At 44.6% G+C, this 20,435-nt stretch overlaps 1 protein-coding gene across 1 annotated transcript in view; it reads left to right on the top strand.

Annotated features, from left to right (window-relative positions):
- LOC143998664 (interleukin-13 receptor subunit alpha-1-like) overlaps nt 1-19,444 on the top strand; it is a 172,934-nt gene extending 153,490 nt beyond the window's left edge. The window contains exon 12 of the mRNA XM_077493979.1: nt 17,929-19,444. Within this exon, the coding sequence (XP_077350105.1) occupies nt 17,929-18,036 (108 nt within the window). The 3' untranslated portion in view covers nt 18,037-19,444. The remainder of the gene's footprint in view (nt 1-17,928) is intronic.
- Nucleotides 19,445-20,435: the final 991 nt, after the last annotated feature.

Genomic DNA, 20,435 nt, shown 5'->3' with positions numbered 1-20,435 from the left:
GAAGATCTTAGTAGAAAGGCTGAATATAAATGAATATAAAAGTATGAATATAAAAGTAAATGAATGTGGTTTAATATGAACCGAGGGCCCAATGGATACTTGTTTATCAATATGGCTAGAACTAGAGAGTAAATTTAAACCGATCAGTTATCATTATTTATTATTAATTATTTTATAAGAAGGAGTACAATTAGTATTTAGAAATACTTAAAATTACTGAAAGTACTAAAAATTGTTTAGATAAGGGGAAGGTTTTTAAAAAAAAATGTATGAACCAAATGATGAAGGAATATATATTATATTATTAGAGTATACATAAAAACGCATACAGAAATATATATAAGTGTATAAGTAAAAAAATGTATATATGTATAAGTAAGAAAAACATTTTTTGTCCTAATATTGTATGAGGAAATCTGTTCTGTATATCCTTAAAGAAAAGTGTGAAATTGGTGTAGGCAGAGTAGAAAAAACCTCAGAAAAATGTAAAAGTACAGAAGTATATATAGAAAGAGAATAAAAAATTCTTAAAAATATTGAAACATATAAAAATATATATATATATATATATATAAATAGATACATATGTATAAAAATATATATATAAAAAATATACATATAAAAAGGGGGTGGAAATATAATAAATTGTAGTTGGGAGACAAGATTATATTAAGAAAGGATCAAATTAAAAGTGTTTTGCTTGTTGCCCTAAGTTTTGTCCACATTTGAAAAAGCCTTTTAAGTGTTTATTGATCTTGATGTCTCGTGGAGGGTCGATTGAATTCTTGACTCAAATTGGGAGCTTTCTTGTAAATGAAGGCAGGATTATTGGGCAATATTTGTTTCAACACTTCATCGGTAATAATCCTGCCTTCATTTACAAGACACTTAAAAGGCTTTTTCAAATGTGGACAATGTCTCCCTTGCCGTAGGAGTAAGAAAACCCCTAGGAAAATTACCAAATTCTCTTCAACCACTAATGGAAGAGAAATTCCTATAAAGGAGTTGATCTCCTGTAAAAGCACCCATGTGACATATGTCATAGAATGCCCCTGTCACAAACAATATGTGGGAAGAACCACGCGGGAACTACATATAAGAATCAGGGAACACATTAAAAACATCAGGAAGGGATATGACAAACATAGTGTCTCAAGACATTTTAGAGATTTCCATAATCAAGATCCTAAACAAATGACTTTTTACGCTATCGACAAAATTAAGGGACATTGGAGGGGAGAGGACATGACTATCAAAATTTCACAAAATGAAACAAAGTGGATTTTTAACTTGGAAACTTTACATCCCGCAGGAATGAACATAGACCTAGATCTTAATTGCTTTCTAACCAATTTTTAATCTGCTATCAATGCATTTAATACTTTTTAAGAATATATCCAGGTCGAATGTAATAAATTCAATATATTCAGATTTTCATACCTGCAAAGAAGAAGGGATGTAGATATTCCCTTACCCACCACAGATGGGGGACATTATCTTGGCAGATTAGCCATCTTATTCTCCCCCCCCCCCTCACATGTACTCACAGATATATGTTCTAAATAATGTCACAATAGCTGACCTCAGACCTATCCTGTGCATATTCATGCAATAATTGACCTCAGACCTACCCTGTGCATATTCATGCAAATGTTTTACTGTAGGGTTCCAACATAATAATGGGGTCAAATACCCCCTATCCACGCACAAAATATGTAAGGAGTCACATAGGGTGCATAATCATACAATTAACTAGGGTATAAATGCTGGACGCCACTCCTAATAAGTTAAGCATATGATACTGGGTCGAATGTCTACAGATGACACAACAACGGGGTAAATACCCCCTACCCATGAACAAGATGTACAGGGAGTGACATAGGATGTTAAATCACATAACCAACTAGGGTGCAATTAAATCATTGGATTTTACTTCTAATAAGTCCTAATAAGCATATGATATTAGGTCGAATGTTATTTATTCAATAAAATCAAAAATAAATATAAGTGATATTCTGGCAAAACTTAGGGCAACAAGCAAAACACTTTTAATTTGATCCTTTCTTAATATAATCTTGTCTCCCAACTACAATTTATTATATTTCCACCCCCCTTTTTATATGTATATTTTTTATATATATATGTTTATATATATGTATCTATTTATATATATATATATATATATATATATATATATATATATATATATATATATATTTTTTTATTTGTTTCAATATTTTTAAGAATTTTTTATTCTCTTTCTATATATACTTCTGTACTTTTACATTTTTCAGAGTTTTTTTCTACTCTGCCTACACCAATTTCACACTTTTCTTTAAGGATATACAGAACAGATTTCCTCATACAATATTAGGACAAAAATTTTTTTTCTTACTTATACATATATAAATTTTTTTACTTATACACTTATATATATTTCTGTATGCGTTTTTATGTATACTCTAATAATATAATATATATTCCTTCATCATTTGGTTCATACATTTTTTTCTAAAAACCTTCCCCTTATCTAAACAATTTTTAGTACTTTCAGTAATTTTAAGTATTTCTAAATACTAATTGGACTCCTTCCTATAAAATAATTAATAATAAATAATGATAACTGATCGGTTTAAATTTACTCTCTAGTTCTAGCCATATTGATAAACAAGTATCCATTGGGCCCTCGGTTCATATTAAACCACATTCATTTACTTTTATATTCATACTTTTATATTCATTTATATTCAGCCTTTCTACTAAGATCTTCTATCATAGCTGCCCCACATTCGTTTTCTGTCTTCGTTTAACGTTTCTGTGATAATTTCAACATAGTACAACATTAATGTTTATGTATAATAAAACCGAGTTTGGTAAAGTTTCTGCGGTGGGTTAAGTTGCAAGGTTTAATTACAGGGTGTAATGTCCATCACACAGTAACCAAGTATGAGGGCATTCCCTCACTAGGAATGGTGACGAATGTACGCACACGCGCAGTAAGCACATTACATAGCGCAATATTAAAGTATGAGGGTATTCCCTCACTAGAAATGGCGCCGTTTGACCGCGCATGCGCAATGTGAACAATACACCCTATATAGAGCTAAAGGTGTATGAAGATGGCCGCTCCAGATGACGTCTGAATGACGAAACGCGTAGGGCGTGGCCTAACGACGTACACCTCTAGCACATACCAGGAAGCCTAGCGGGACTTTCAAACCTGTTTTAAAGCTGTAAAACAACCGCAATTGAATCATCTATGTTTGTAAGTAGTTTTAATCAATTTTTTAATAAATACGATTTTTAAACGTTATCACGCTATGGATATGCCTCTCTCTTAACATATACAACGTGGTACACTACACTCACGGAAAAACGAGGGGTCCCCAGCATTACACCTGAAGCAAGCCAGAGAGCGACACAATAGCTGATATTGTGAAGGTTGATCCACCCCGGACGGGGTCCTTTTTCCGGTGAGAGCATAAGATAGCAGTAACCACTGAATACGGGGAACAGTTTTGGAAAGATCGGAAATCATCACCCCCTTCCCCCTCCCCCACGCACGGAACGTCCCGTCACTCACTAGAGACTATTCACAATCCCAATGCATATGGTTGAATGTGACCGTTAATTTCATTTTGTGCTTCAAGTTTCACCGCACATGTTCATGCATTCTTAGTGTGTCAATCATCACGTTATTTCTCTTTGCTTATACCTTGCATGACAATATTTAATGGAGTAAGCACAGTCACTATACTCACGGGCAAGATCAAGCCATCACTTGGTATTTTATATTTTATTTGTTCTAATTGTTTTTATGTACATTAGATTTTGGCACATGTAATTCACTGACACTTGCACTTGCACTTTATTTATTAATAGCAGCAGCACATAGGTTCAACTACCTATGGTATTTGGACAATTATTTGCTATTCCAAGGTTTTCATTTATTCATTTATTCCTTTCATTATTTGCACTATTTTTATTTGATTGCCAGCACGCTGGAAATTATATGTTATTGAGTTTAAACGTATAGACTTCCAGTTGTATAGGGTATAGCGCCAGGTCTATTTTCCCTTCCCCCCCTTTTTCTCAGTATCTTTCCACCCGCCAAGGTGGAAACAAATAGAGGCCGCTCTTACCCATATTTTATGTCTTATATTTTACATTATTAATTCAATACTTCTTGAATTAAGTGGTCCATAGCGCAACCTAACCCCCCTCCTAATCTTGAGCGAGGTACAGTCTGCTGTTCTGTAAGGACCGGTATCGGTCCACAATACATAGGGTTGAGGTGCACCACTGCTGACCGCTGCCCTATACTGCAGCAGTCCTTCAGCAGTATAGGGACTGACGTACAGTCTGCTAATCAGTCACACACAACCTACTTGGTCCACAAAGGTCCTTATAAGGACTGGTAACTTGGTGAAGGGTGCTACAGTACATAGGGTTGAGTGCGGTACAGTCTGCTGTTCTGTAAGGACCGCTATCGGTCCACAATAGATAGGGTTGAGGTGCACCACTGCTGACCGCTGCCCTATAATGCAGCAGTCCTTCAGCAGTATAGGGACTGACGTACAGTCTGCTAATCAGTCACACACAACCTACTTGGTCCACAAAGGTCCTTATAAGGACTGGTAACTTGGTGAAGGGTGCTACAGTACATAGGGTTGAGTGAGGTACAGTCTGCTGTTCTGTAAGGACCGGTATCGGTCCACAATACATAGGGTTGAGGTGCACCACTGCTGACCGCTGCCCTATACTGCAGCAGTCCTTCATCGGTATAGGGACTAAGAGTTTTGTCACAGGGTGATTTAAAAAATGACAGGCAGAGGAAGAGGCAGGCCCTTCCGCAGGGGTGGTAGGGGTAGGGCAGGAGCACCAGCCTTGAGCCAAAGTGGGAAGTTGCAGAAGGTGCGTTCAATTACTTTAAAGGACGCACCAGACTTGGTTGAGTGACTCACTCAGCCTTACTCTTCTGCACCCTCCTCATTCTCTCGATCTGCACCCTCTTCTTCACTCTCTGCTATGTGCACCCCCAAAGACACTACCACCAACAACACCACCACCACCACAACCACATACCTTCCGCTTGAGTCACAGGAATTATTTTCCGATCCATATCAAGAGGACATTTCTGATGCGCAGCCACTGGTATTGGATCAGGAAGAGGAGGTAGCAACAACCGCTACTCAACAGTCTGACGACAGTACCCAGATCAGCCCAAGGAGGAGGTTGGTCCCCGGTGTTGCTGCCTACTCCGAGATCTCTACTTATAGCGGTGGGGAAGGTGACGTTGATGATGACGTGTCTAGTGATGTCACATGGGTGCCCACAAGAGAGGAAGAGGAGGGGAGTTCAGAGGGAGATATGGACCAGCAGATAGGGAGGAGAAGCAGGAATAACTTACATTGCACAGGAGGGACAAAGCAGACTGCAAATGTATCAGGAGCGAGTCATCGACCATGTACGGTCACATCTGGCGCTCCCAGGACACCGGCACATGGCTCCGCAGTGTGGCCTTTTTTTAACGTGTCCGCTGCTGACAATAGCGTTGCCATCTGCAATCTTTGCAGTCAACGCATTAGTCGCAGTAAGCCCAACACTCACCTAGGGACGACCGCCGTAAGAAGGCACATGGGCAGCCATCACCGAGCCGAGTGGGAGCAACGGAACACACAAAGCCACACTGCAGGCTCTCACCATCCAGCCTCGTCTTCTACTTCTCCTTCTCCTCTCTCACAATTGTCCTCCACTCCACCTTCCATCACGCCAAGCTCACATTTTTCTGCAAAAAGGCAGGCTTCCGTGGGCCTAATGTTCGAGCGTAAAAAAATGATGACGCCGGATAACCCTCTTGCCCAACGATTGACGGCTGGCTTGTCAGAACTCATAGCCCGCCAACTACTGCCATATAAACTGGTGGACTCAGAGGCCTTTCGCAAATTTGTGGCCATTGGAACACCACAATAGAAGGTCCCAGGAAGGAAGTATTTCTCTGAGAAGGGCATCCCAGAGCTATATGGCCATGTTCAGCGGCAAGTGAATGTATCTCTGGCACACAGTGTCGGTGCCAAGATACATCTGACCACAGACACGTGGTCTAGCAAACACGGGCAGGGAAGGTATATCACTTTTACTGCCCACTGGGTGAACCTTCTGACGGCCGTCAAGCATGTAACCCGTGGCACCCGTGTAGATTTGGTTTTACCGCCACGGATTGCATGCAGGCCTGACTCTTCTTCTCCTCCTCCTCCTACTCCATCCTCCTCCCTCTCCTCCTCAGCTGCCTCCTCCTTTTCTGCTGCTAGCGTCTCTTCCTCTGCACCGCCCAAGCTCCCCAGAACCTATTTCACATGCCAGGTGAGACGTTGCCATGCCGTGCTGCGTCTGTTGTGCCTGGAAGCCAAGAGCCACACTGGCCCGGCACTCCCTTCAGCTTTGCGTTCACAGGCAGATCAGTGGCTAACACCACTCAATTTGACAGTTGGTAAAGTGGTGTGTGACAACGGTGCCAATCTGCTTAGCGCATTGAAACAGGGAAAAATCACGCATGTGCCATGCATGGCACACGTCTTAAACTTGGTGGTGCAGCGATTCCTTGTCAAATACCCTGGGGTCCAGGACATCTTGCGGCAGGCAAGGAAAATCTCGGCCCATTTCAGAAGATCTTACACGGCCATGGCTCGCCTTGCTGACATTCAGCGGCGACACAATCTGCCGGTCAGACGTCTTATTTGCGATTGCCCGACGCGATGGAACTCAACCTTCTATATGCTTGATAGGCTGCTCCAGCAGAAACGTGCAGTTAACGTCTACCTGTATGAACTCTGCGGCAGAAACGGTTCTGGGGAGCTGGGATTTTTTTCACCGCGCCAGTGGCTGCTCATGCGCGACCCATGCAGACTTCTGCGGCCATTTGAGGAGATCACCAAACTGGTCAGTTGCAGCCATGGCGCCATCAGTGACATGGTACCTTATGCCTTCTTTATGGAGCATGCATTGCGTCGTGTCATTGATCAGGCTGTGGAGGAGCAGGAGCGGGAAGATGAGGAAGTCGCAATGCTGGATGAATTCCCAGGGGGGGCTACTCTATCTGAGACAAGTCAACAACAGGAGTCTGAAGAGGAGTCAGAGGAGGATGGTGCCGGGGCGGATGAGGAGGAGCAAGAAGAGCATGCTTTAAACCTTTCTGGAATCCCTGTTGTGCGTGGATGGGGAGAGGAGAATGAAGAGGACGACATTATCCTGGATGATGAGCAGGAGCCAGGCCACCACACCGCTTCCACTTTAGTGCAAATGGGGGCCTTCATGCTCCAGTGTTTTAATAGGGACCCCCGTATAAAAAGCATAAGGGTCAAGGACCAGTACTGGCTGGCAACGTACTTAGACCCCCGGTACAAACACAAAATGGCGGAAATGTTACCGCCGTCGCAGAGGGCTGTCAGAATGCAGCACTTCCAGGCCTTGCTTCGAGAAATGCTGCATTCTGCTTTTGCGTGCGCTGGCAGAGGAGCAATTCCCACTCCCAGAGAAGGATTTGCGGGTACCAATCCTGCAAGAAGAGGCTGGTTTGAAGATGTGTTGGTGACTTCGGATATGAGGTCATTCTTTCAGCTGACCCATCGACAGGTGTCATCCGGATCCAGCATCAGGGAACGCCTAGACCATCAGGTGTCCGACTACATTGGGTTAACGGCCGATGTGGATGCTCTGAGGAGTGATGAACCCCTGGACTACTGGGTGGGCAGGCTTGACCTCTGGCCAGAGCTTGCCCAATTTGCAATCAAACTATTGGCTTGCCCCTCATCCAGTGTCCGATAAGCGTACTCGCCTAGCTCACGACAGTGTTAACTACCTCACATTTCTAAAAATGAATGAGGCATGGATCTCGGAGGAATTCAACACATGTGACCAGTAGACCATGTATATGTCTATAAACAATTTTTTAAATCAAGCACACAGACCTTCTTTCTTCATTTGGCTCACTTCCTTGTCCCAAAAAAGCACACCGTACTATATGCCCCTACCCTCCTCTTTGAAGAGGTTGAGCGGTGTCATATTTCTACTGGGGCTGCTTATGAGGGGATCCCACCATCCCTGTGCTGTGCTGACTTACTCCTGGGGGTTCTTATTATGAGGGGATCACACCATCCCTGTGCTGTGCTGACTTACTCCTGGGGGTTCTTATTATGAGGGGATCACACCATCCCTGTCCTGTGCTGATTTACTCCTGGGCCTGCTTATTATGAGGGGATCACACCATCCCTGTCCTGTGCTGACTTACTTCTGGGGGTTCTTATTATGAGGGGATCACACCATCCCTGTGCTGTGCTGACTTTCTCCTGGGGGGTTCTTATTATGAGGGGATCACACCATCCCTGTGCTGTGCTGACTTCCTCCTGGGGGTTCTTATTATGAGGGGATCACACCATCCCTGTGCTGTGCTGATTTTCTCCTGGGCCTGCTTATTATGAGGGGATCACACCATCCCTGTGCTGTGCTGACTTCCTCCTGGGGCTGCTTACGGTGCTGCTGTCAGTGCTGTATATCACGGTGCTGGTGTGAGTGCTTAATGTCACGCTGCTGCTGTTAGTGCTGTATATCACGGTGCTGATGTCAGTGCTTAATGTCACGCTTCTGATGTCAGTGCTCTCTATCACGGTGCTGCTGTCAGTGCTGTATATCACGGTGCTGATGTCAGTGCTTAATGTCACGCTTCTGATGTCAGTGCTCTCTATCACGGTGCTGCTGTCAGTGCTGTATATCACGGTACTGATGTCAGTGCTTTATGTCACGCTGCTGATGTCAGTGCTCTCTATCACGGTGCTGTTGTCAGGTGACTCTATCACGGTGCAGGTGTCATTGCTGTATGTCACGCTGCTGATGTCAGTGCTCTGTATCACGGTGCTGCTGTCAGATGACTCTATCACGGTGCAGGTGTCATTGCTGCATGTCACGCTGCTGGGGGATCATCTCCTGCACCCTCTTCTTTGCCTACTCTGGTCCCTGACCTTCCGTCTCCTCCATTGCCTTCATGCGCTCCACAGTCCTGAATTGTCAGAACAATTTCCCATATAAAAAAAGAATGCTTGTAGTTATCGATCCCAAATTCACCTCATACATGTATTATGTCATTGGCCATGTGGTGGGACTATGTTTGCCCAGCTAATAATTATTTTGTGGCTGCAAATTTGACCTAAAGGTTTGCGAAGTTCGCCTCCCATTGAAGTCAATGGGGCCCGCCGCGAACTTTCCGTTTCGCGAACTATCGGCCGCGTTCGCGAAACGTCCCGTCGGAAGTTCGTCCATCACTACCCAAAAGCAGTGCTGGAAAATAATGTTGGCCACACAAAATATTGAAATTTTATGCCCAACTTGGACGTTTTAACTTAGGGGTGTGCTCACTTTTGTTGCCAGTGGATTAGACATTAATGGCTGTGTGTTGAGTTATCTTGAGGGGATAGCAAATTTACACTTTTATACAAGCTGTACACTCACTACTTTACATTGTAGCAAAGTATCATTTCCTCAGTGTTGTCACATAAAAAGATATGATACAATAGTTACAAAAATGTGAGGAGTGTACTCACTTTAGATACTGTGTGTGTGTGTTTATCGGCATATAACACACACTTTTTTCCCCTTAAAATCAGGGGAAAATTTCCGCCAATCTCGGCTCCGCTGATTGTGAGCGGAGCGAGCGCCGCAGACATACAAACAGAGTACACTCGGCTAGGCTCGGCTCCGCTCACAGTCATGCCCAGTCCCACCATTGGACCTGTGTAATGTCCATCATAGGGGCGGGACTGCAAGAGGAGCCGAGCCTAGCCGAGTACACTCGGCTTTGTGTATGCCAGCAGTGCTCCTCCTCTCCCCTCAGTAGAGCAGAGATTGGTGCCAATTTTAAATAATCAGCCTGCAATGATACAAGGCTGCAATGACACTGGACAAGGCTGCAGATGGACAGTGTGCAAGGCAGCATTGATGGGCATTTAAATGTAAGTTTTTTTCCTTAAACTTCCCTCCTAAAAGTTTTTTTCCTTAAAATTCCCTCCTAAACTTGGGGTGCTTTTTATACATCGGCGTATGTTATACACCGATAAATACATTGTGTGTGTGTGTATATATATGTGTATGTATATGTATATGTATATGTATATGTGTATATATATATATATATATATATATATATATATATATATATATATATATATATATATATATATATACATTTATGGTCTGGAGCCCTCTGACTGATACGTATAAGGATGACAAACAAGGTTAACATAAACTCCCTTCCTAGAAATGGACCTGAAAGTGTGCCCTGGTCCAACGTACGGTATACCAAAATAAGGGGGCATACCCTAGATAGAGAAATGGGTATAAATGAGATGAATATGAAATGGAGTGAAATGAGTACTCTCATGAGGAGTATAATGCCTGAGAAATGCCCTAAAAAGGGGATGGGTGGGTGGGTGGGTGGGTATCGCTCACCGGAACCGACGAGGAAGGCAGGCGAACGGGCTAGTTATATACCCCACCGGGCTCCTCCCATAATTCCAGGCCACCATACTGGCCTTTCTATTTATGGTCTGGAGCCCTCTGACCGATACGTATAAGGATGACAAACAAGGTTAACATAAACTCCCTTCCTAGAAATGGACCTGAAAGTGTGCCCTGGTCCAACGTACGGTATACCAAAATAAGGGGGCAAAAACATTCAGGTAGGGGTTGTATTTTATTGTTTCCAGTTTGAGACTGGGTGAGTTCAACAAAGGCCTGGGCCATCTCCACTAGCGGGTTGGGTATGTAACGGGCGAAACAGGTGGACTTCCATCTGCCCAACTTCTTGATAACATGGTCCGGGACCCCTTGGCGGGAGGCGGTTGAAGCTGCTCCGATACGGAAAGAATGTCCGGAGTAGTGAGTAGGATTGAGGTGAAGGATGCCCAGAAGTATCCTGACATGTTCCATAAACTGGGCGGCGTTCAGTGGTTTAGTGTGAAATGGCAGAAGCGGCCAGACCCTGGTTGACCGGCCAGAAGGTTTAACAAGCGGGTGAGAATGGCGACCGGGCACCAGCGGTTGTTGGTCTTTATAGAAATGTATGTCAGTACCCGAGCCAAGCTGCTGCGTCTTGGAGACTGCTAAGTGTAGAATATAATGATCTTCGGACCAGGTGGTGCTTGCACAGCATGCGTGCTGAGGGGCCATTACAAGTAAACTCGCCTGGCCGTAAGAAGCCGTAGAAGGCCAGGTGTATGGCTGCTTGCAAGACGATACTTATGCGGAGACCAAAAGGTGAAGTGGCCAGAATATCTGACATATCTCTAAAAACGTCTCCTGTAATAGGCAGCCGTTTGGTGCGGGCCACTGGCTGGCGCTTCTGGATGCCGCGCCTAAGAGCCCGTACGGCGTGATAAGAAAATAAGGAAGGTTCGGTAGGGTCCCGGAGGGACGAGAAATGTTGTACACCGGCCAGATATAGCCGGATTGTATTAAAGGACAACGCCAACTCCGAGTGGCAGTGGGAAATGAAGCCTAGGACTTGCTTGACACGGGACGTCTCTGTGCTGTGACACGTCATGAAGCGGTTAAAGGCCCTCCAGGCCGATTGATAGGCCTTGAGGGTATTGCGTGAGAGGGAGTGCTCGATGAGTTGGGTCGCCGCTAGGAGGTGTGGTGCTAATCCAGGGTCAGCTGAGACCAGTCCGGGATAGCTGCTGATGTTGGTCCAGCTCCGGGTACCTGATCAAAAAAGAGACAAAGTTAAAGCGGGAGAGGGCGTCCGCTGCCTGATTGAATTTACCGGGGATGAAGGAACAATGGATGTTGAACTGAAATGATAAAGAAAGCTGGACCAGTCGACGAAGGAAGGACATAATTGCTAGAGAGTTGGATCTGCCTTTATTAATGATCACCGCAGTGGCTAAATTATCTGTAGAAAAGGTCACCGTTTGCCCCGACCAACTGCGGCCCCATGTGTGAGCTGCAGCTACGATAGGGTACAACTCAAAGAGGGAGGACGTTTCGACGAAGCCAGGAATAGCCAGTATCTGGGGAGGCCAGGGAGCTGCGAGCCACGGGTGGCCAAAAATAGCCGCAAAGCCTGTGGAGGCCGCTGCGTCGGTCACCACCTGGGGTGAAAGGGAAGACACAGAGGGAATGAACAGGGACACGCCATTCCAAGAGGATAGGAACTCCTCCCACATAGCAAGGTCTGCTATCGCCGCGGGATCCAGGCTGAGGACTTGCTCCGGGTCCTGTGAGAGGGACAGTAAGACTAATAGGCGTGACACTAATGCGCGACCCTGAGGGATGATGCGCATGGCGAAATTCAGCATGCCGAGTAGGGACTGTAGCTGTCTCTTGGTGCAAGTTCTGGCACGGGTGAAGTCCCTCAGGACCGTCCTGATGCGGGCCAGTTTGTCCAGGGGGAGGCTAGCCTGCATGGTGTTGGTGTCTAGGTTGACCCCGAGAAAGGTGATGGTCTGCATTGGACCATCCACCTTGTGCTCGGCAATGGGGACGTTGAGGTTACTGAAGACCGCCCTTAACTTATCCAGATCTCCTGGAGGTGAGCCGGGTGGCTCGATCAGCAGGAAGTCATCCAGATAATGTATGACTCCCCGACACTGGGCTACGTGCAGCAGGATCCACGTGAGAGTCTGTGCGAAAGTATCGAAGAGTCAGGGGCTGCTCTTGGACCCGAATGTTAGTTTGGTGGCAAAATAGTACCGCTCCTTCCACTTGATGCCATGCCAGCACCAGAGAGATGGGTGGATGGGAAGGAGCTTGAAGGCGTCCGAGATGTCGGCCTTGGAGAGTCAGGTTCCTGTGCCTGTTTTGAGAATGGCCTGGATGGCCGTGTCTACAGATGTATACTTGAGGGAGAACTCCTCTGAGGGGATAAGGGAATTAAGACTGGGGACAGATCTGACTGTAGTAGTTGGTCAATGGCTCGTTCATCCATAGCTGCTGACCGCAGGTTCTGGCATTCGTGCGTGAGGTGAGGGAGAGAAATAAGTCCAGTGTGAAAGCCCTGAGTGAAGCCCTGGACAAGGTAGACGGATAGTGAGGGGGTAGGATGATTGGTAAGGTAGATGCTGAGCCACGAGACGTTGACCCGGCTTAGTCAAGATTCTTAATCTGTTTGACCTCACACATAATCCTGGGATGAGCCCTATGACACTGCGTGCATACGTGGAGCAGCCTGCACTGACTGAAATTGCATGAGCCGCTATTATAATTGTTGCAGATTGCTGCACCCCCCATGGTCTTGACCGGGCGCCCAAATTTATCCGTCTGCGGCAGGCGTGCCGGCGCCTGTGGGCCCTGAGCGGTACCTGAGGTAGAAGGGCCGTCTGAGGGCGGGGCTGCCACTGAGCTAGCGCACCAAGTCGTGGTGTGAGTAGCCGATTGGCAAATCGCACAAAGAGGAGACCGTAGCCCCGCGAAGTGGCGGCAGAATAGCTCTGTATCCATGACGCTCCAATCAGTAGGCGTCTGGAACTGGATGAGCCTGGCGGCCGCCTTAGCGGAGTAGGAGCGGTGGAAGTCGTAAAATGAAAAACCGCCGTATTTATAACCTAGATCTACTACCACATGGAGGTAGCGATCCAGCTCCTCCCTCCTGCCAGGGGAGACTGAGCAGATGATGTCCCTCATCATGCCGAAGGCCAATGTAAATTCGGTGACAGAAAGCTTCCTGTCCAGCCTGGGGTCTTTGGTCTTGAGGACCACCGACACGTCCCCCCATGTATAAGCCTTGTTTTCTGCCAGTTCATGAATGGAGATGAGAAGCGAAGCCAGATTGACGTCCTTGCCCTCTAGGATGTCCTTCCTGATGCTAGCTGATACCAGATGAGAAGGGTACACCACCGATGTACACCCGGTGGTACCTGCGAGAGGGTTAGTCACTGCCTGGGATGCTGGTACTGGAGGAGACACGGGCGGGCGGGTCTCGAGGAGGGCCACCCGATACTGGACCTCTGACATTGAGGTCGACAGGGAAGACACCAAGGTATGGAGCTGTGAAATAGAAGAAGCGATAGAGCCCAGTGAGGCCTGCTGGGTACTAGCCTCAGCCGCTGCTGGGGGAGGAAAGAGGAGCCTGAAAAGCTCGGCCTTTCTGGCTATTGCCGGAAAGGGTACGCCTCTGCGCCTAAGCTCAGCTGTCAGCTTAGGAATAGTCCGTGCTCTTGGGAGACCGTTGAGATTTTAGAAATGAAATGAAACAAAATAAAACAAATAAAACAAACAACAAAATGAAATGTAGCTTCCTTTTCCCTTTTTTTTTTTTTTTTTCTAGCAGGTATGAAACTTAGAAGCAACTTATAGTGAAATGTGGTCGATGAGCCAAGCCCCCGGTAGGAATCCAAAGTTTGAAAAATCAACTGGACTTGAACCGGGAAGCGATATGACAGTGAAATGAGTGAATCCGCCATGACAGATGTCCGGATCGCCATGCCACCATCTTGCGACCGAGCACGAAACGGATTCTGGAGCATGTACTGAAAATGAGGCCTGTCCTAGGGCACGCCAAGACGAATTTGGTGCACGGATGTGACTATTCGTACCGGAGCGTGATAGGTGAGATGAAATGATACCCATGACAAAGACAAGAATCAGAGGATGTGCCCATGAATGAAACAAACAAATCCTGTCTTTGGAGCATGTACTGAAATGAGGCGTGACAGCTGGGCACACCGGAACAAATCGGTGCATCAATAAATGCAACAGGATTCGAATCGGAGCGTGATAAGTGACAGAAAATGATATGCCATGACAGAGACAAGAATCAACGACTGGACAGATGGTTACCACAAAGAATCCTTCTCTGGAGAATGTACTGAAATGAGGCGTAACAGCTGGGCACACCGGAACGAATCGGTGCATTAATGCATGCGACGGGATTCGCATCGGAGCGTAATAAGTGACAGAAATGGTATGCCATGACAAAGACTAGAATCAGGGATTGTGCCTGAACCTGCAAGTGACTCAGTCTCTGGAGCATGTACAGAAATGAGGCCGAAGAACTAGGGCACTCCGAAGCGAATCGGTGCATGGGGGATGCGACAGGATTCGCACCGGAGCGCGGAGAGTGACAGAAATGAAATGATTCGATCTGATATAAAAAGATTGAAATGATGCGAAGTGACATGAAATGATCGAAATAATTCGAACGGAATGAAATGATCGAAATGACTCAAATATATGAAATGAATCGTATTTGGAACGGTCGGACCGGTTTACCGTTTGACAGGACACGACATTCGAAATGATCCGGACTGCTAGCATTAACGTAACGAGCAGTCGGCTGTGGTATCGAAGTGATTCGACCGATTCGAATATTTAAGAAATGATTGGGGAGTCGTTCGGCTCGACCTGACGTGCCTACGAAATGAAGTGCCCGATGTGGCACGACCGACGCGTCTCGAAAGGAAATAACAACTTTCCTTCGCAAGAAAAAGGAGTAGTGACATGAGGTAACAAGTACGAGTGACACGGTTTAAAACGTCCGTGAAATGAAAGGTGAGAGGTTCGTGAGTTCAGGATATCGTGTTTAAGTGACATTGTAACACATGAAATGAAAATGGGTGCCGAAGCCCTACCTGCGGCAGCCGGCCCAGACGCGTTGTACGACAACGGCAATTTCGTTGAGTATTGCGACACTCGGACGGAAAACACACGAACGCCAACGACGACAAGACGACTGACAACACGGACACGATCAAGACAAACACGGGGACTCACGAACACAACTCGCTACGTTTGGTCTCAAACAGTCGGCCCTTGATTTCTGACGTATCAGATATCACGCACCGGAACCGACGAGGAAGGCAGGCGAACGGGCTAGTTATATACCCCACCGGGCTCCTCCCATAATTCCAGGCCACCATACTGGCCTTTCTATATATATATATATATATATATATATATATATATTATAAAGGGTGTATGGCCCCCCCCTTCCATTTCTTCTACAAATTCTAGCTACTTGGCTATTATATTGACCCAGCAGTCCTGACATTTTGAGGCACACAACTGGAACATAGATGCAGATTAGGTGTTAACTTCACTCTATCGTTCGAAATTTATGTGTTAGTTAAAAAATCAGCAACTCAAAGTATTGAAAACAGTGAGCCAGGTAACTGACATTTTTAGGTTACCTGTACACTGAGCTCTTAGCCCTTGTACACACGGTCGGAGAATCCGTCGGAATGTGTCCTATCGGACCATGTTGTCGGATAATCCGACTGTGTGTGGTATGCATCTGACTGATTCCGTCGGAATATCTGTCGGACCCAATTTTCCAACATGTTGGAAATATTTCCCGACCAGCTGGGCCGATCGGACATACTCCGATCATGTGTAGAGAATTTTGATCGGACCAAGTGCCACGCATGCTCAGATCAAATTCCTACATCAAAGCTATTGGCTACTAGCCTGAATGTAGTCCCATCGTAACGAAATTACGTCATCACGTTCTGAAAGATCGGATTTTTTCGCCAACTTTTTCCGACCGTGTGTATGCAACAGTTTCGGACAAGATCCGACGAACAAAATCCGACGGGCAAAATCCGACGGATTTGGTTGTGGAAATCTCCGACCGTGTGTACAGGGGCTTAGTCTGTGTGACCAATCCTGGCAATTTTGTGCAGGCAGACGGCACAGGTGCACCATCCAGCACCACTGCAAGCTACTTGTATATGAGAGGCTTAAAGAGCGTTCACACCTGAACGTTTTGTAGCCCTACGCCTGAAGCTACAAAACGCTGGAGGGGAAAAATCCATTATTCTCAATGGAGATGGTTCACATCTCCACTCCATGTCACCTGAAGCCGAACGCCTGAAGCTCAAACAAGTTCCGGACCCTTTTTTGTCGCGCGAATCGGGCTGATTTGGGCGTTTTCATTCCCATAGAAACTAATGGAAACGCTCGATTCGAGCGTTTAGCGCGACAACCAGCGTTTCTACGGGCGTTTTGACGCTGTATCTGCTCAAGAAAAAATAAGCAGATGAAAAAAACGCTCGTTGTCGCACGTTGTAGTGGGACAAAATGCTCGTTGTCACGCGTTGTAGTGGGACAAAACGCTCATTGTCGCGCGTTGTAGTGTGACACAACACTCGTTGTCGCGTGACAAAACGCCGGTAAAAACGTTCAAGCACGCTACGCTCAGGTGTGAATGCAGCCTTAATGCTGCTCCAAATGGAGAAGTCTGGGCGCTCTACCCAAGTGGTAGTATATTAGTATTAGTATATAAAAAAAGAAGGTAAAAAAAAAAAGTGCACAGTACTTGGTAATCTGTGTCTTCAGGGGGCAGTGAATAGGTCAAAGCTTTACTAAAGGTATTTTTTTTTATTTTTTATTATAACAAACATATTATACTCACTTGCTCTTGTCAATTTTATTGCACAGAGCAGCCCCAAACCTCTGTTAAAGGAAAAAGAGCAGCGGAGATTGGTCTTTATTAGAGGAAGTTCCTTCACAGAGGCAAATTTCACACTGAATTACTGCCTCTTGCATCTAGACTATTAGTTTACCCTAAAGTTCAAATTTAAGCCTGCTTAAAGGACAAGCGTATCGTTAAGTAAACATTTAAAAACAAAGGGGAAGTGCATAATTTAGCCATTTTAATGTAAACTATTTGTTACATCCAACTTATCTGCTTGAGTTTCATTATTCTGCGCTACCTCCAATCCTAGCTGCCTATGTAGAGGATGCTTACGTATGCTGTCAGCTATACATACTTTTGAGCTGATATGTCTTTGTTTTCTGTACTGTTAATAAATTCATGCAAATTCAACAATGGCAGTCATAAGATCTTGCAGCTTGTACAGCCATAACTTCTTTCTTTTTACTTTCTGTTCATAGACATTACCAATGTTTATGTGGAAATGTGTTTTCTGTTCCTTGTTACAGGAATGGATAAAGAATGGCAGCATGAACCACTTCAATAAACCCCAAAAAGAAGAGGTCTGCCCAGTGTCTGTCCTTGAAATGCCACTTACACCTATGAAAGCTGATTAAGTATATAAAACACTTAGTCAAATCATAATCATTTGTATGAAGAATGTGAACAAGTTCTTCAGGAACCCATCCTTTCTTGGGAAGGTCTTATATTGCAAGTTGGAACTGATCATGTATCATAAGCTAACTGCTGAACAGCCAGTCAGAAGTGGTTGAACGTTATGACTATTACCCCTTTTTACAAGAGAAAATAAAGTTCCTAAAGAAAAGAATGGATCTTCAGTGGAACAATCTGAAAATACAACATTTTAAAAATATGTATGTCGAAAACACTGTAGTGTTTATTCTGTTGTTGTAATGAAAAGAATAAAAAAAAGCATTTGTGAACCAGGAATATAGTCAAACCACCAGAAGTCATGAACCAAGTTTTGGCTTGCTTCTGCTCGCACACCTGTTGCTTTAGCCATGTTCCCTCTTTAGCAAGAGAAAAAAAAGATGTAAATAAGTAGGGATGTGTACAGTGTAGAACAGCCCATCTCAACCAGGGTTCTTTCCGAGGTTGCTAGGTGTTTCTTGAGATGTGGCTGATTGACCTTCCATCTGATGGTGCTTTCGTAATTTTAGGTCCAATGCCACTTAGTGGAGCCATTATTATGGTTCCAATATTTTTTAGGAGTCTGAGTGTCGTCATCACTGTAGGGGGAGCAATTTGTCCAGTGACTACCAATGTAAGGGGCATTCTTCCAAATGAACAGAAAATAACTTATTTTAGCATGACTTTACAATTATTTCAAGGGATTCCTCTGGGGTTAAAAGGTTGAGAAAGGCTGATCTGGAACATTAGCGCTTGGCTTTTTTTTATGTTTTCCAATTTTTCTGCAATCTCTAATTTTAGTTCATTAATGATCTGAACTCCTAAGTTTTGAAGTGTATTATATCATGCATAATGCATTTCACATTTGTAAAGTGTATGTGGGAGCTATAGGTTTTACAAGGATAGTCTTTAATGCTGTAATGTTACTGCACTGAGCCTTGTATATACCTTCTGTTAATGAGCCTTCTAGTTCCGAAGCAACACTTCAAAAAGCTCATTGGGTTGCAGTACCTAATAGTACCCAGTCCCCATTCTTCCAGTGATCTGACTCCTATGAATTGGTGAATTCAGTGAGTTCTGATTGGGTGCTATGGCTTTTCCATAATTTTGCTAATCTCCATTGCTTTTTGCCTTGCCCTGTTAAAGGTAAACGCAATAAATTGTTAGCAATGTGTGCTGCCACTTTAGGCTTTATAATTATGCATTCAGAATACCTCCAAGTAGGAATTTGTTGGGCTATTTAAATTTTCTAAGTCATTGGCTCTTTAAAGTACACATTTCATTGATATAAAAACCCTACATGGGTTCCCCCATCCCCCTCCTATCTAGTGGGAATTAACTCAGACATGCTTGAATACTATTAAGGAGTTGAAAAGAAAGAGAATGGTTGGGACTTTATATGAGGCCATGACCATCCGGTACATAGGTCTCCATCCCTAATCGATAAAGCAGCATGGGGAAAATGGGGGGAGGCGGGGCAGTGGGACTTTATATGAAACATAACACTAAAGTAGAATGAGTCATTCATTGTAAGTATAGTCACTATTTATTCAATATCCAATTGGGGCACAATGTAGTAGATGATACAACTATTATAACAATAAATAAGGTATAGAATAAATAAAACATGATTGGTCTATCACGTCACATAAGAATTAATGGCATCGCATCATAGAGAAATTAATAACATAGTAAAAAGTATTGTATATATATTCGCACATGATTAATAATAGTAGCATCCGCAGTACACCCAACATGGATATAGCCAAAATTGTATTAAATAAAAGTGATGACTCAAAATCTAAAATCCATGGTATGCACATGATAGCTGTGACATGTCATCAAGTATAAATGCTCGACGCGTTTCGTGGAAGTTTGTCCACTCATCAGGAGCTGCTAAACAGGGAATACCTATAAAAGATGATAGTATGGTAATTAATGGTAATTAATTACAATAGGAAGAGAGAGAGCAAAAACTCTAGTCCAAACACTCTTACCTATGAGTAAATGAGTAAAGTTATAGTAAAACATGAATACTAATGATCTTGGTGAAGGGAGGCATCAGGGGGTGGGTAGAACACCCCCCGGGAACTGAGGAGGCGACCAAGCAGCAGCACGGTAGGGCAACCCAAAAGGCACGTGTAACAATGTGTACGAGGAAAAAAGGAAGGAGAAAAGCTTTCCGTATATATGGTGTAGAGTCTTGAACCCAAAAAGGGCAGCTGTAAAAACATAATGATGATGTACAATAGTAAGTGGGGGGATGGTATGGTGGGAACTAAAAGGTGGAAGATGAGATATGGGTGTAGGTGGAGGAAGAGTGAGGGGGCATGTGTAGTTAGCGTGGAGTAAAGGGGTGAAACAG

The sequence above is a fragment of the Lithobates pipiens genome, unplaced genomic scaffold (assembly GCF_037356315.1).
Source record: "Lithobates pipiens isolate NorthernLeopardFrog02 unplaced genomic scaffold, aLitPip1_a1.2 Scaffold_1, whole genome shotgun sequence".
Taxonomy (NCBI): Eukaryota; Metazoa; Chordata; class Amphibia; order Anura; family Ranidae; genus Lithobates; species Lithobates pipiens.
The sequence above is the reverse complement of the archived record's forward strand: the minus strand, read 5'-3'. Positions and strand labels throughout refer to the sequence as shown.